We start from the raw sequence: 16,468 nt of genomic DNA on the forward strand, positions 1-16,468 counted from the left end.
CAAAAAATAGTTAAAGGATAAAAAAGTTGAATTGAACATTTCACCACCCTTCCAGATGGTGATATAAAGAGTGAGAAGTATGGAGGTAAACTGTTAAGTAACAGCAAAATACAGTGTTGCTAAAATGGCAACAGGTGTACTAGATTACAAATGAAGAACTCCCAATTATGACTGATTATTTCTAGTTATTTAAAAATAAATGAAACCAGACTAATTCTAACTGGATTGCTCTTCAAAAGAGCTAGTGCAGACTCAATGGGCCGAATAACCTCATTCTGTGCTATACTATTCTATGATTCTATAATTACTATGGATGCATATGATGTAATATGCAGTGATATCATAGCAGCAGGGTACATGACATAATTTACATTCTCGAGAAAACAATGATTTGGACTGTCTGGGAATGAATTTCCTTGCAGTGAGTTGCACTACTGTTGCATCACTGAAAAAAGATTTGCACCCTGAAGAGGTAATTGCAGAAGAGTTTCCTGGGTAAGCTTATTTGCATACCCATTTGAGTAATCTCTGGTGTAAATCCACTAAAAAATGGGTGGAAAAATGTGTCAGAGTTGCAGTCTGGCATTTAAAAAGGGCAGTTCAGCCTGGACACGTCAGCATCAGACTGCAAAATATTACAAGGTACGGAAGGAGCATTCATTTGAGCTCATTCATTTGACTCTCCAGATAATTTCAGTGCTCAACTCCTCAAACTTTGCATCATACTTTTCAAGAATTATGTCTACAGCAGGAGCACTCATACCAAGCAGTCAGATAAGGCAGCAGGGCATGGCTTGGCAGGGAAAAGCAGGAGTTGAAGAACACAGAATGACTTTAGCAATTCAGATCGCTAAGCACTCCTGGAGGAAGCTGGAGTCTGGAGACACAGACTCATTGGTGTCCATGTCAGCAAGGAGTATCACACATGCATCTTGGAGTGAGGTGGCATTAGCACTGAGTGTCAACTCCTTCATCCCCAGGAATGCAGAGCAGTGCCAAAAGAAGTTGAACAACCTCACCAGATCAGGCAAGGTATACAATGGTCATTGTTTTCCTCCTCGCCGACAATGGGCACCAGTACGAACATCACCCTCTTAAAACAACACATGAATGAACCCTCAGGAGACCTGCTGACAGTAGGAAGGATTCGGAGAGGGAAAAGAGGTCAAAACTAGGTCGTAGGACTTCTCGGTTTGACACATTCTTCTCACTGCACTAGTCAATGCACTCCCATGTTGGAATCAATCTAGCTGTCTCTTGGCATCACAGTGGTGGCAAGGCAGAAATATCAGCTGATTTCTCAAGACCCACCCCCCATCACCATCATTTAAATGCAGCATGGTGGTCAAAGGACTGACTGCTGAGATCTGAAGAACATTTCGGTCAGTCAATTTAGGGGCAGAGATTTACTGATAGCTTCACACCCTTTTTTGCCTGCTGCACTACTTTGGCAATGCTGGAAAATGGGCAGTTTAGCAGAGGAAAATCCCGCCTATTAAGTCTGGATAAGAGTTACAGCAGCAGTAAAGGACGAGGTGGATAATATTTTTACCTACCTAAAAGGACTATAAACTCAACTGAACAATGTTTGTCAAATTGTTGTTTGTCAAATACAAAGATATAAAGATGCAATTTGGCTCCAAGCATATCACTGTATCCTGTTAATATATCACTCGCACATGATGGCATCATGAGAGAAATGACACATTATTGTTTTGCTGTAATCCTTCTCTGTCATGAATCTAGAACCGCGTCAGGTTCTATTATGTTTCTGTTAAATTGCATTTAAAAGAAATTTAGCATGCATCAGATCCTGACTGAGAGGCAGAGAAGGATAACAGACTCTCGGTGCTATTCTCTAACAGGGCATTGAGAGGAGGAGAAAATAGAAACATAGCTTTGATTGCTCTAAAACCACAATCTTTGTTCTCCATTAGGCTGAGCTAAGACATTCACGATATGAATGAAAACATTTTCATTTATATACCTCCTTTCATAAGCTTGGGACATGTCAAACACTTCACAGTTAATGAAGTACCTTTGAATTATAGTCACTGTTATAATGTAGGATATTGCACCGTCGCTTTATAAACATAGAAAATAGCTGCAGGAGTAGGCCATTCGGCCCATCGAGCCTGCACCGCCATTCAATAAGATCATGGCTGATCATTCCCTCAGTACCTCTTTCCTGCTTTCTCTCCATACCCCTTGATCCCCTTAGCCTTAAGGGCCATATCTAACTCCCTCTTGAATTTATCCAACGAACTGGCATCAACAACTCTCTGCGGCAGGGAATTCCACAGGTTAACAACTCTCTGAGTGAAGAAGTTCCTCCTCATCTCAGTCCTAAATGGCCTACCCCTTATCCTAAGACTATGTCCCCTGGTTCTGGACTTCCCCAACATCGGGAACATTCTTCCCGCATCTAACCTGTCCAGTCCTGTCAGAATCTTATATGTTTCTATGAGATCCCCTCTCATCCTTCTAAACTCCAGTGATTAAAGGCCCAGTTGATCCAGTCTCTCCTCATATGACAGTCCAGCTATCCCTGGAATCAGTCTGATGAACCTTCGCTGCACTCCCTCAATAGCAAGAACGTCCTTCCTCAGATTAGGAGACCAAAACGGAACACAATATTCCAGGTGAGGCCTTACCAAGGCTCTGTACAACTGCAGTAAGACCTCCCGGCTCCTATACTCAAATCCCCTAGCTATGAAGGCCAACATACCATTGCACAAAGCAAAATCCTAAAAACAGCAATGAGGTACATTTCCAGATAATCTGTTTTACTGGAAATAGTTGACGAATAAATATTAGCCAGGACACCTGAAGAATTCCCCTGCTCTTCTTCGAATAGCGCCATGAGACCTTTTACGTTCACCTGAGAGGGCAGATGAGCCTTGATTAACTATCTCACCCAACAATGTTATCAGAGGGGAAAATGTTGGAATCAATTATTAAAGATGAAATAGCAGCGCATTTGGAAAGCAGTGACAGGATCGGTCCAAGTCAGCATGGATTTATGAAAGGGAAATCATGCTTGACAAATCTTCTGGAATTATTTGAGGACGTAACTAGTAGAATGGACAAGGGAGAACCAGTGGATGTGGTGTATTTGGACTTCCAAAAGGCTTTTGACAAGGTCCCACACAAGAGGTTGGTGTGCAAAATCAAAGCACATGGTATTGGGGGTAATGTACTGACATGGATAGAGAACTGATTGGCAGACAGGAAGCAGAGAGTCGGGATAAATGGATCCTTTTCAGAATAGCAGGCAGTGACTAGTGGAGTGCCGCAGGGTTCAGTGCTGGGACCCCAGCTATTTACAATATACATGAATGATTTAGATGAAGGAATTGAGTGTAATATCTCCAAGTTTGCAGATGACACTAAACTGGGTGGCGGTGTGAGCTGTGAGGAGGATGCTAAAAGGCTGCAGGGTGATTTGGACAGGTTAGGTGAGTGGGTAAATGCATGGCAGATGCAGTATAATGTGGATAAATGTGAGGTTATCCACTTTCGGGGCAAAAACACGAAGGCAGAATATTATCTGAATGGCAGCAGATTAGGAAAGGGGGCGGTGCAACGAGACCTGAGTGTCATGGTTCATCAGTCACTGAAAGCTGGCACGCAGGTACAGCAGGCGGTGAAGAAGGCAAATAGTATGTTGGCCTTCATAGCTAGGGGATTTGAATATAGGAGCAGGGAGGTCTTATTGCAGTTGTACAGGGCCTTGGTGAGGTCTCACCTGGAATATTGTGTTCAGTTTTGGTCTCCTAATCTGAGGAAGGACGTTCTTGTTATTGAGGGATGCAGCGAAGGTTCACCAGACTGATTCCTGGTATGGCGGGACTCACATATGAGGAGACTGGATCAACTGGGCCTTTATACACTGGAGTTTAGAGGGATGAGAGGGGATCTCATAGAAACTTACAAGATTCTGATGGGACTGGACAGGTTAGATGCGGGAAGAATGGTCCCGATGATGGGGAAGTCCAGAACCAGGGGACAGAGTCTTAGGATAAGGGGTCGGCCATTTAGGACTGAGATGAGGAGGAACTTCTTCACTCAGAAAGTTGTTAACCTATGGAATTCCCTGCTGCAGAGAGTTGTTGATGCCAGTTCATTGGATATATTCAAGAGGGAGTTAGATATGGCCCCTACGGCTAAAGGGATCAACGGGTATGGAGAGAAAGCAGGAAAGGGGTACTGAGGGAATGATCAGCCATGATCTTATTGAATGGTGGTGCAGGCTCGAAGGGCCGAATGGCCTACTCCTGCACCTATTTTCTATGGTTTCTATGTTTACCTGCAGTCCATCAGACTACGGAACAATATGCTAGTGCACCAACGCCCTGCACCTGTGAAACTTCTGCGTGCATATTTTTTAATTACCTAAATTGTTGACCATTTTTTTCTATTATATTATTTTAATAAAATTTATAAATATCCTTCATCTGTTAAACTTTATGTTCAGTATATGGGTATCACTCAAGTTGAGATGACAAATGGTGAAAGGCAATGGACAACTTTTACCTTTTGTACTTCCAGCATGAGATCAATGAAACCTGCGCTCCAACTAAAGTACAATGACAAAGAGGTGGATTTTAATTCCTGAGCAGCCTCGGCTGATTTTAATGTCGGGCCTCATTTACATCCTGTGGGCACTGCCCGAAGCGGGTGGAAAAGGACAACTGGTTGGATTCGGGCAGGACAATGTCGCAGAGCTCACAGGTCGCCCGCCAGCACCAATGTAAGTCACGGGGTGGGGGTGGGGGTGGGGTGTTTTTAGCTGTTTTGCAAGTGGGAATTGGAAGGGCTGGGGGGCAGGGGATGCCTGGGGCAGCAGAGATGCAGGCTTTCTTTGTGGGGTCCAACGAGCACTCTTGCTCCTCCTAATTCCACTAAGGAAAGCTTTTATTTGCATTAAAGAGCATCCTCTTCTTCCTCACCAGGTATTGCTGAGCGGAGCGGGGTGCCCGCAGTGGTTACCCCTCTCAGAATGCCATTAAAATATCATAGAGGTGCCAATGACATCATAAGACCCCATGTTGCATGTATTGGTGAGGCACCTGCCTCGTCGCCAAAATAAAAATGTGAGGTTACAATGGCGGCCCTGAGAATTGAGCGGTGTGCTCGCAGACCAATTTAACGATATGCCCACTGTGTTCCTGACCGACAGGTAAGGTAAAAATTCCCTCGAATGTGTCCTTGATATTATACCAACAGGAGATTTCTATTTTATTTTCTTCACTTTCTGGCCTCTCTGAACAAAAGAGCCAAATTAAGGCCAATTTTATTAAACAGATCTTTCTAGGAACTGGAAATCAGAGGAAAGTTCCAGTAATCCCAACAGAACTCCCATCTGCAATTCACTTCGGCTGAGAAAACTGGGGCATCACATTCATTCCTGGGAAGCATATGGCACCACAGACAGATCTAGTTATCAAAACATCTGCCAGTAAATATGACCTGGGAACAATATGTAGTCCACATAAACCATCTGGATTAAGAAAACAATGTTCTAACTATTGTATTAAATTACTCATCAAAACATCAGAATTAGGAACAGGACTATAGTGGGATGAGGGCAGAGTTGGCTAAAGTAGACTGGAAACACAGACTAAATGGTGGCACAATTGAGGAACAGTGGAGGACTTTTAAGGAGCTCTTGCATAGTGCTCAACAAAAATATATTCCAGTGAAAAAGAAGGGCGGTAAGAGAAGGGATAACCAGCCGTGGATAACGAAGGAAATAAAGGAGAGTATCAAATTAAAAACCAATACGTATGAGGTGGCCAAGGTTAGTGGGAAAATAGAAGATTGGGAAAATTTTAAACGACAGCAAAGAATGACTAAGAAAGCAATAAAGAAAGGAAAGATAGATTACGAAGGTAAACTTGCGCAAAACATAAAAACGGATAGTAAAAGCTTTTACAGATATATAAAATGAAAAAGATTGACTAAAGTAAATGTTGGTCCCTTAGAAGATGAGAAGGGGGATTTAATAATGGGAAATGTGGAAATGGCTGAGACCTTAAACAATTATTTTGCTTCGGTCTTCACAGTGGAAGATACAAAAACCATGCCAGAAATTGCTGGTCACAGGAATGTGGGAAGGGAGGACCTTGAGATAATCACTATCACTCGGGGGGTAGTGTTGGACAGGCTAATGGGACTCAAGGTAGACAAGTCCCCTGGTCCTGATGACATGCATCCCAGGGTATTAACAGAGATGGCGGAAGTTATAGCAGATGCATTCGTTATAATCTACCAAAATTCTCTGGACTCTGGGGAGGTACCAGCGGATTGGAAAGCAGCTAATGTAACGCCTCTGTTTAAAAAAGGGGGCAGACAAAAGGCAGGTAACTATAGGCCGGTTAGTTTAACATCTGTAGTGGGGAAAATGCTTGAAGCTATCATTAAGGAAGAAATAGCGGGACATCTAGATAGGAATAGTGCAATCAAGCAGACGCAGCATGGATTCATAAAGGGGAAATCATGTTTAACTAATTTACTGGAATTCTTTGAGGATATAACGAGCATGGTGGATAGAGGTGTACCGATGGATGTGGTGTATTTAGATTTTCAAAAGGCATTCGATAAAGTGCCACACAAAAGGTTACTGCAGAAGATAAAGGTACGCGGAGTCAGAGGAAATGTATTAGCATGGATCGAGAATTGGCTGGCTAACAGAAAGCAGAGAGTCCGGATAAATGGGTCCTTTTCGGGTTGGAAATCGGTGGTTAGTGGTGTGCCACAGGGATCGGTGCTGGGACCACAACCGTTTACAATATACATAGATGACCTGGAAGAGGGGACAGAGTGTAGTGTAACAAAATTTGTAGATGACACAAAGATTAGTGGGAAAGCGGGTTGTGTAGAGGAAACAGAAAGGCTGCAAAGAGATTTAGATAGGTTAAGCGAATGGGCTAAGGTTTGGCAGATGGAATACAATGTCGGAAAGTGTGAGGTCATCCACCTTAGGAAAAGAAAACAGTAAAAGGGAATATTATTTGAATGGGGAGAAATTACAACATGCTGCGGTGCAGAGGGACCTGGGGGTCCTTGTGCATGAATCCCAAAAAGTTAGTTTGCAGGTGCAGCAGGTAATCAGGAAGGCGAATGGAATGTTGGCCTTAATTGCGAGAGGGGTGGAGTACAAAAGCAGGGAGGTCCTTCTGCAACTGTATAGGGTATTGGTGAGGCCGCACCTGGAGTACTGCATGCAGTTTTGATCACCTTACTTAAGAAAGGATATACTAGCTTTGGAGGGGGTACAGAGACGATTCACTAGGTTGATTCCGGAGATGAGGGGGTTGCCTTATGATGATAGATTGAGTAGACTGGGTCTTTACTCGATGGAGTTCAGAAGGATGAGGGGTGATCTTATCGAAACATTTAAAATAATGAAAGGGATAGACAAGATAGAGGCAGAGAGGTTGTTTCCACTGGTCGGGGAGACTAGAACTAGGGGGCACAGCCTCAAATTACGGGGGAGCCAATTGAGAACCGAGTTGAGAAGGAATTTCTTCTCCCAGAGGGTTGTGAATCTGTGGAATTCTCTGTCCAAGGAAGCAGTTGAGGCTAGCTCATTGAATGTATTCAAGTGACAGATAGATAGATTTTTAACCAATAAGGGAATTAAGGGTTACGGGGAGTGGGCGGGTAAGTGGAGCTGAGTCCATGGCCAGATCAGCCATGATTTTGTTGAATGGCGGAAAAGCAGTTAATTAAAAGGGAGCATTATTGAAGGGCGTAGGGTAAAGTACTTACTCTGCATGTGTCACAATACAATAACAATTATATATTTCATTCCAGCACTTTTGATACTCTAAAATGGAAGAAGGACCAGCACAACATAAAATAATAAGTCTGAGCCTGTTTTCATTAAAGTTAAGTGGTAAGAAACCCAGAGTTAGACAGCTAAAATGTTCTTTATGATGCTATTATCAGAGTATGCCTTCACTGGAAGTTCTCATAAAATGAATAACTACTGCATGTTGCAAAGAAGTCCTTCAACAAAGGGTGCCTTTTGAAAAGTAAATCTGATTTTGAAATCCATATCACATTGCACAAATAGTCTACTTCCATTCAAACAATTCCCTCAAGAGTCATGAGAGTAAATAACTAAGAAACGAAATCAAGGTAAACATAATAAATCTTATAAATTAAATACGGTATCTGGTGAGAAACATAAAAATTCAAGGTTAGGAAACTACAATGACTTTGCTGACCAATAAAGCTATACTAACTTTTTCTTGAATAGTAAATTGTAAATATTCACTACAATTTTTTATTATATCTACTGCTGCAGATGGAAGTTAATGATACTTCTGAGAGTTCTGAGAGATACTGCTACCGAGAGCTAAAATTATTTTCTGCTGAGGTGCCCTGAGTGAATGCGAATTGCTATGTTTTCTGACATGTCTTTGTGTGGAGTAAAATACCAAAGCAAGTTTTATCACTGGCCTTCAGGATTAATTGCTATACATCGATGAAGAATGTTAAACACTGTGATGTGTCCCAAAAGGGATGAATCAATTAATAGAATCATTGACTTGGCTATCTCTCACATGAAAAGGTATTTTTCTCATCATGTTTACTCCTGTGGCTGGTGCGCATATTAGGGCCAAAAGACCATTTCACCCATCAAGACCGTGGAAATGAATCAAGTAAAATGAATGGCCCAAATTTTGTCATTGTAATGACAGCGAAACTGCCAGAGTTCGCTATTATCACTCTGCAAAACTGACAGCAACTTCTGGCGTCTGCACGTGCGCACTTAAATGTGGAAATCCAGAATTTGCTGTCAGTGATTCCCTGCTGCTCCACAGGATGCACTGTTGAAGTCCCCGCAGATGGCAATCTTTGAGAACTCACTGAACTGATGAGGACTTCCCTTTTTACGCTGTAATATCGCTGTTAAAAATCCCCAAACGATTAAGCCTTGTTCAATGAGTGTAAGTAGATTTTTAACAGCATACTAAATCGTAATAATTGCTGAACAGCCTCTCTGGTCCTGAAAAACTAATTTTATATTTGTTGAATGTCAAATTTTTCTATGATTAAAAAGTGCCATCATTTTTAATATAATTTAAAAAAAATGTGTTTATGATATTTCAGTTTCTATCTTAATCCCATGTGTATGTCCCAATTTTTATTTTGCACTCTGCAAGAATTATAAAAAGTGAAGGATAATCAGTGCATTTTACTTCTTGGTTTGCTAGCTGTGAGAATTCTTCAATGTGATTGGTTGCTTGATGACACCACTGTTGCTGGATGCTGAAGATCCCCTAGACTTGGCCAGAATCAAACGAACATCGGGAAAGGTGATATCGGTGCCACAGAGATCGCTAGACCTTTGTGGGTAGCTTTCTTCAAGGTCAGCGGCAAATGCCATCACTTCACTGCTGACTGCAAAATTCAGGCTAATGTGGGCTTAGCAACATTATGAAGAACTGATATTGTTTCCAAGTGCAAAAAAAAACTTTACTGGAAAGTGAACAAGGTTGACAATTACTATATATTGCAACTTATATTGGAGTCCATCTGAGAACTACAAATCCACAAGAGGTTTTATTACCTTCAATTGGTTGTAATTCATCCACTATCAGCTTCAGATACTTTCCTCGGCGACTCACACGGACCGTGTGCCACTCATTATCATTGAGGTTTTGTCCAGCATAAAGCATTTCTGGACCTTTGCCTGCATAAGAATATGGCAATGGATTATTAGGTTTGTGAATTCAGTTCAAACATATTACATTTCTTAATACTTGAACCCCAGAGAATGAATAAAAGCACTTGAGAAAGGAAAGCATATTAAAATTGAAACAAAACTATGTTTAATATCGAAATTCTACTTTCGTCAAGAAACAAAATGAAGGCATATCTGTTTATATATTATGAATTCATGCATAATATATCAACACATAATTAAAATACCAGTACAATTATCTGTCATGAATAGGCACAAGTGTCTCCTTTATTACAGGAAGTCAGTTATTTCTTTGCTCATCTTAATTTTACCCTGAAACTGTTTCATTAAAAATAGAAAAATGTCACTCCTTTGGGTATAACAGTGTCCAACCTCTTCGACTATGAAGCACATATAATGCTGAAGTATCCTGTCCAATAGTGCAGACGAATCCTCGTAAATTTTAGTGACGTTCTTCCAATCTGATTTGTTTCTGCATTCAACTCCAAAATGTGAGTGTACTGTATTATATTTTTGTGCAATAGCCCACAAATTCTGGGAGTCTGTTATGCACCCATCTCACCCCCATCCTCGTCTCCACCATTGTTAACAAAGCCTTCAACTATCACATTCCCAGAACTCTTGAATTCTCTTCCTAACCCCCTTTTCCTCACCACATCCATCACCACCTCTTTCCTCTCAACTCCTGCTCAGTGTCCAATCTCACGTTTTGAAGCACCTTGGGATATTTTACTGCATTAAGGGTGCAACTGAAATGCAAGCTGTTATTGCTGTAATGTCAGAATTTAAAGGAATTGGTTCTATTATGGCAGGATGACACACAAAATGATGCAGATGAAAAGTTACTTCTCTGAAAATCTGATTGTCAATTCTTTTATGGGCATCACCGGCAAGGCCAGTGTTTATTTCCCATCCTTAGTTGCCTTGAGACAGTGGTGGTGGATGTTCTTCTTGAATCACTGGTAGTGGTTTGATACAACTGAGTGGCTTGCTAGGCCACTTCAGAAGACAGTTAAGAGTCAACCACGTTGGTGAGGGACAGGAATCACATACAGGCCAGAACGGGTAAGCATGGCAGGTTTCTTTCCCTAAAGGAAATGAGTAAACCAGTTGGGTTTTTATGACAATCTAACAGATTTTTGGTCATTTTTACTGATTGTGTTTTGTTACCTTTAAAAAAAGAACTGAATTCAACTTTTCAAACTGCTATGGTGGGATTTGAACATGTTCTCTGCATAACCATACCATCATGTTTACAAACATATGAAAAGGACAAGTAAAAAGCCCATCAAAGTTCACCTTATCCATTATATGGTGTAATCTTGTGCAGCACCCTTCCAAATCAATAGTAATGGCAACTGAGTGATGCAATTAACAAAGTGAGAAATAACATGACCAATTTCAAAAAGAGCATTGGGAAATTTTTCCCCGTTTATTAAGACAAGAAGCAAACTCTTGGAGATGAAAATTTCTGATATATTTCAGCCTTGGCAAAGGGTATTTTTGATAGCAAAATAGCTGGTACAAAAAATATGGCGACAGGAAGTCAGGTCTTTGGCCAAGGGATGGAACAGCACATTAACTGAACCCCATATTAGATGCATGTCAAAGTGAAAGTGTTGTGAGATGAGGTGAAAGTGAGGAGGTTGGCTCTGTTTTTCACTCAGGGGTATCTTCATAGCACAGCTTCAAAACACAGCAATAAATATTCTTACAGGTCTTTTCAAATGGACTTCCACACACAGCAGAGCTCTTAGCATTCCTGGGCACCTATTTTATATGAATGGGTTTATGACTGCTATTTTGGCACAAGCTGCAAGGAATTTCAGCATCGAAAAATTATGTCATCAGGGCTTCAACTAAATATTGCAACTGAGAAATTGGCAGACACGTCCGATGCCACTTGAAAATCCGAGTGGAAAACTAAGTGAGGTGCTAAATGAACGGAGATATGGTATAATTGATTTTGCCCAAAATTTTTCATTGGTTAAATCTACTTTATGCCTGCTTATTGGACACAACTAATCAGGAAATCTACCTTAACGGTTCTGGCAGTAAATATCCTATTGCACAGATGCAACAAGTCCAATATCTTCCATTTACTGAACAAAATAAGGCATATTCATACAAGATTAAATGCAAGGTGTATAATAAACATTTAGGGCTGGATTTTCCATGGTGGTAGCAGGCAAAATCGGTGGTGGGTTGGGTGGGAAAGTTGTTATTTTTGACAGTGAGTCGGGAACCGGCTGTCATGTCACTCCCATGTGCCTCCCCACAGGCACGTCTGGCATCGTGGAGCCGACCTGACCTGCAGCGGCAGGGGACCTAATTGAAATCATTATGAGGTTATTGACAGGCACTTAAGAGCCTTTTAGCCCCTTCCTTTTGTTAATTTCTCTGCATGGCAACGAGATTCACGCAGCTTGGGAACCACGTCGGTCAACCTGAGGCATAAGCTCTGTGGCCATTGTTCCAGCTTGATTACTTGACAGCATGGAAAACAAACCAAAATAAAAACATGTTGATTACATCAGCTAAAAGATTGGTGGAGATTCTCCTCGACTTGAAAAGCTACTGGTAAATGTTCATTCAGAAATTCCTGAAGGGATGCAAGTGCTACCCTGGATGGTGAGGGAAATACATTTTTCACTGGCCATTCTTAGCCAGCTCAACAATAATTGCAGTGAATTGATCTGCACTATAAAAAATGACATATACCATTTGAATACATTTTTGTGTTCTTTCTGGTCAGGTTTTTCCTCACAGTATACTGTGATTGTCCAGATCCACATTAAATCAAGTCATCAATCTTAGCAATTTCATTCTCATCACTCATTCCACTGGTTCAAATTGCTTTCAGTCCCTGAATATAACTAAGTTAAGTTTTCAGTCTGAGACTTGAGTGTGTGAATTTCTGCGGAGGTTCACTCACTCTCACTGTCCGTTGTTAACTTAAACAGAAGAGCTGCAGAAATCCCAGAAACACATTGTAAGCAGCACACACACTGTTTGTCAGGGATTCCGCAGCTTTTCCACTGTACTTGCCTGAGATTGGAAGTCCACCCCTTTACAATTACATTTAAGTTCTGCTTAATTTTATGTATTAACGATACACACACATCTTTTATTTGTACCAGTTACTGATACAAAAGATTTGTGACCAAAGCACCAATAACTTCTCAATTAATGTACTTTTTAAATTATATTCTTGATCATATTTGTAGAATTGTGTCATTTTACTTAATGATAATATTTAAATATTTATTTGCCACTCATATATAACTTGTATTATATTATTGTACAGTAAAGATTCAACACCCACTATGTTAGATTAAACTTAAAATTTAATGTGGCCATGGTCCCTTTAAGGATTCTGGCTTAAAACGCATCATGAATGACCAGACCCATCCATCGCATTGGGCTGGTAACGCGTTGAGTGGGCTTAACAAGCCCCATGAAGGCAAGTTCATTTTCTACAGCGGATGGAGCCAGCTGCGGGGTCGCGACCCGCCACAGATTCCGGCTGCACCGGACCTGCCAAGGGAAGGAAAATTCTAGTCTTTGTTATTCTTACAATCTAAAGATCCATCAAGTAATTCTGAAATGTATAATATATTAAAGTAAAGCTGTTAGTATATGAAGATAGAAAACATAATGAATGAAAGACCTGAATTTAGCAGGTGTCTTTCAGATAGTACTGTGCTGCCTTGTAATATTAAGCACAGTGTGATTCCCGAAGTCAGCAGCAATAGTGTATTTTAAGATGCAATATAACTTTCTCATCAAATAGTCCACAAATCCAAGAGTAACTTGATAGTGTGCATCTGCATTCTAAAGTTTTGAATAAAGCATTGTTTGACTGTTTCAGTCCACTGTTATAAAATGTACTACTTTGATAGATTTTGTGCATTGATCAACACCTATCGATGTTTTGGGCTGCACACTTATTATATTTATGGATACAAAATGTACAGATATAATAGAATATAAATAATTACACGTGAAAGATTTTTTTTAAATAAAAAAAGGTTTTGAATCTTGGTCCCATAAGTGATTTAAGATATCAGTTCAAAAGAATGAAAACAACGATGATCAAGAGATCTATCAAAGAATTCCTGGAAGATTCACATTTTAAACTGTGACTTACTGATCCAAAATATGTAGATTAATTCCTAATAAAGATATGGCAATGTACTGAAATGGCAATAAAACCCAATTTTACAGAGCAACAAAACAATGGCGATACTAGCAATTAAAGTCAGGTTTTCGTAGCATACACTGCAGTCAGTTCTGATTAAAAAAAAGTGTTGAAGATCATATGACTAAAAATAAATTTCTGAGAGAAGTGAATTTATGTTTAAAATAAATGTGATGTTGCACTTTGGCTCAGTGTGCAGCTCAGCTTGATATGTATTGTGGTCCTTCCAGATTACAATCTAGCTGTTGTCGTCAAATATGACTGAGTAACTAACAGGAATGAATTTCCCAAAAAATAAACTGCAACACTTGGGTCCCTACATCAGTGGCTACAGAATACCAAATTGTTGCCACCTTTTTCTAATTTCTGCACTCCATTAGGGTCCCACTTGCTGCAAACTGCATTCATTCTGCTCTGCTGAGATAATGAGGCCAGCTGGCATCGTCCCACAGCCCTCTGATTAAGTAGCCGCATTGAATTTAACTATCTCATGGTTTCTTTTAAAATCAACATTTCTGCACAGGTACACACATTTCTAGAAGTCCAGTCACATGTCATTGCCCAAAGTAGATAAAAGATAATTGTATACCACTGAATTTCTTTTTATATGTCATCTCATTTTATAACTACTCATTATTTGTTTTTTTTTCAAAATGATTGTGCCTACTCATGACTTACCGCAGTGTTTCAGAAACCTTAAAAGAAATTAGAATATAAAAAGCTATAGTAATACAGGAAATATTTTATAAATTAATGTAACTTTAATACACAATAAGACACAGTAAAGAAAAAGTCCTATTATTTACCACTATACTGGTGCAACAACATATCCGCGTTATGTCAAATAGCTTTTCACTTCACAAATATAAATTTCTGAGCATGCCAATGTCCTTTATGTTGTGTATTGAAGGTAAATGCAGAAAGACTGGACTGTGACTTTATTACAGAAATTCAAGTTACATATCGCAAAAATTTGAGACTATATAATGTAAAAAAATCAAGTTACGTATTAACCTCTTTCTGCAACGATGGAAGGTATTGTCATTAGAAACCCAGTGTATAAAAGTCTTATTAATCATCTTTTACCATCATTAACTATAAGTTTAATACTAGCCATGCAATAATTAGAAACCAGTTTTGAATAACAGTGGCACCATAATAATTGAGATAATATTTAGATGTACTACTTTATTTTTGTGAGAAATAAATTTATTAGTATTCTGATCCTTTGATAGGAAGAGTTATTTGCATCGACTGAATGAGATAATTTTACTCTACAATTAAATCACTTGCTTGGATGATTCAGTGATTGGTGGAAAATAACCCATTGTGCATCTCTCAGTATTCCAGTAAAATGTTTCGAAATAAAAATATAAATATCAATGCCTTGTTGGATCAATCAATCAAATGTTGATGTACCATTTCTAATTAGTAAAGTACCTTCTAGAATAGAAATGTAACAACTAGAGTTCAGTTATAATACTGATAAAACATTTGTAAAGACTGAATAAAATGAATTCAAAAAAGGCACTGATCTTGTACAGGTTTTACAGCTTTCTCCTGGGTCATTCTTGACATTGTTAAAGATATCAAAACCATCAAGTGTACCAGTATTTAATGGTGTATGTAGCTACACTTGATCTTTTCACATTTATATTGCAGGTACTTGCTTTTAGAGTAGTGCAACGGTGCATGCTTACTGTTATTCACCAGAATGTTGCTAAAAGAGCAAAATGTCCTGTTGGCTTTGCACTAACATTAAAAATGTAGAAGTGGTCCAGTGGTGCACCTGTAACCAGTACAAAATTGCTGAGATTACATCTTAGAGGTGGCCTTGTACCTCAAATGAATTCCCAAACTCATACTGATTTGGCTGTATTACTGTAAAGCCAAACCTATCTTGCAGTGACGCACAATGTGCAATATTAGAGTACGTGTGTCTGCACCTGCGTATCAGAATAGTTTTTTCTCTGTCATTTTTGCTTCAAAAAATATATATTTAAGTGCAGGTACCCTCTTTCATATTATTACCTCCTCTCCTTTCTTTTTTGGTGTCACACTTGGTTTTCTGGACAAAACTGTGAGTACCTACTCACAATTTTGTCCAAAAAATAGGGCACAGCACATGGAAAGGAAGGAGAGAAGGGATTAATATCAGCGACTAGAAATGCTCTTGCATGACTGGTTCCTGAAGAAGTGGAAGAGGAACCGGCAGTGGCTCATCCATTAATTTTCCTTCGCTTTTCTCTGGGGAAGTGGCTCCTCTCCGCTTTCTTCTCGGAACTCAACTGTGATTGGCGAACATGCTGCACGAGAAATGTGCCACGGGGATAAATTGCAAAGTGTAGATAATCAACATCTTTTCTGACTTAAGAGAATAACAATCTTTTCCTTGGTCACAGAAAAATGTAGCATACAGAGAGAATATGTTGGGGTAGATTTCAACTATTGGGTGGAAGGAGGCATGGTTCATTTCAAGGTTTTATTAAAATATATTGTGGTGAGCTGCATTCCCCGAATCAGTGACCCGCGAAGCTCCGCCAGCT

At 39.9% G+C, this 16,468-nt stretch overlaps 1 protein-coding gene across 1 annotated transcript in view; it reads right to left on the reverse strand.

The window, feature by feature from the left end:
- Positions 1-16,468, reverse strand: part of LOC139273124 (neurexin-1-like) — a 2,375,046-nt gene that overhangs the window by 1,151,321 nt on the left and 1,207,257 nt on the right. The window contains exon 11 of the mRNA XM_070889537.1: positions 9,587-9,709. Coding sequence (XP_070745638.1) covers positions 9,587-9,709 — 123 coding nt within the window. The remainder of the gene's footprint in view (positions 1-9,586; positions 9,710-16,468) is intronic.

The sequence above is a fragment of the Pristiophorus japonicus genome, chromosome 9, assembly GCF_044704955.1.
Source record: "Pristiophorus japonicus isolate sPriJap1 chromosome 9, sPriJap1.hap1, whole genome shotgun sequence".
Classification (NCBI taxonomy): domain Eukaryota; kingdom Metazoa; phylum Chordata; class Chondrichthyes; family Pristiophoridae; genus Pristiophorus; species Pristiophorus japonicus.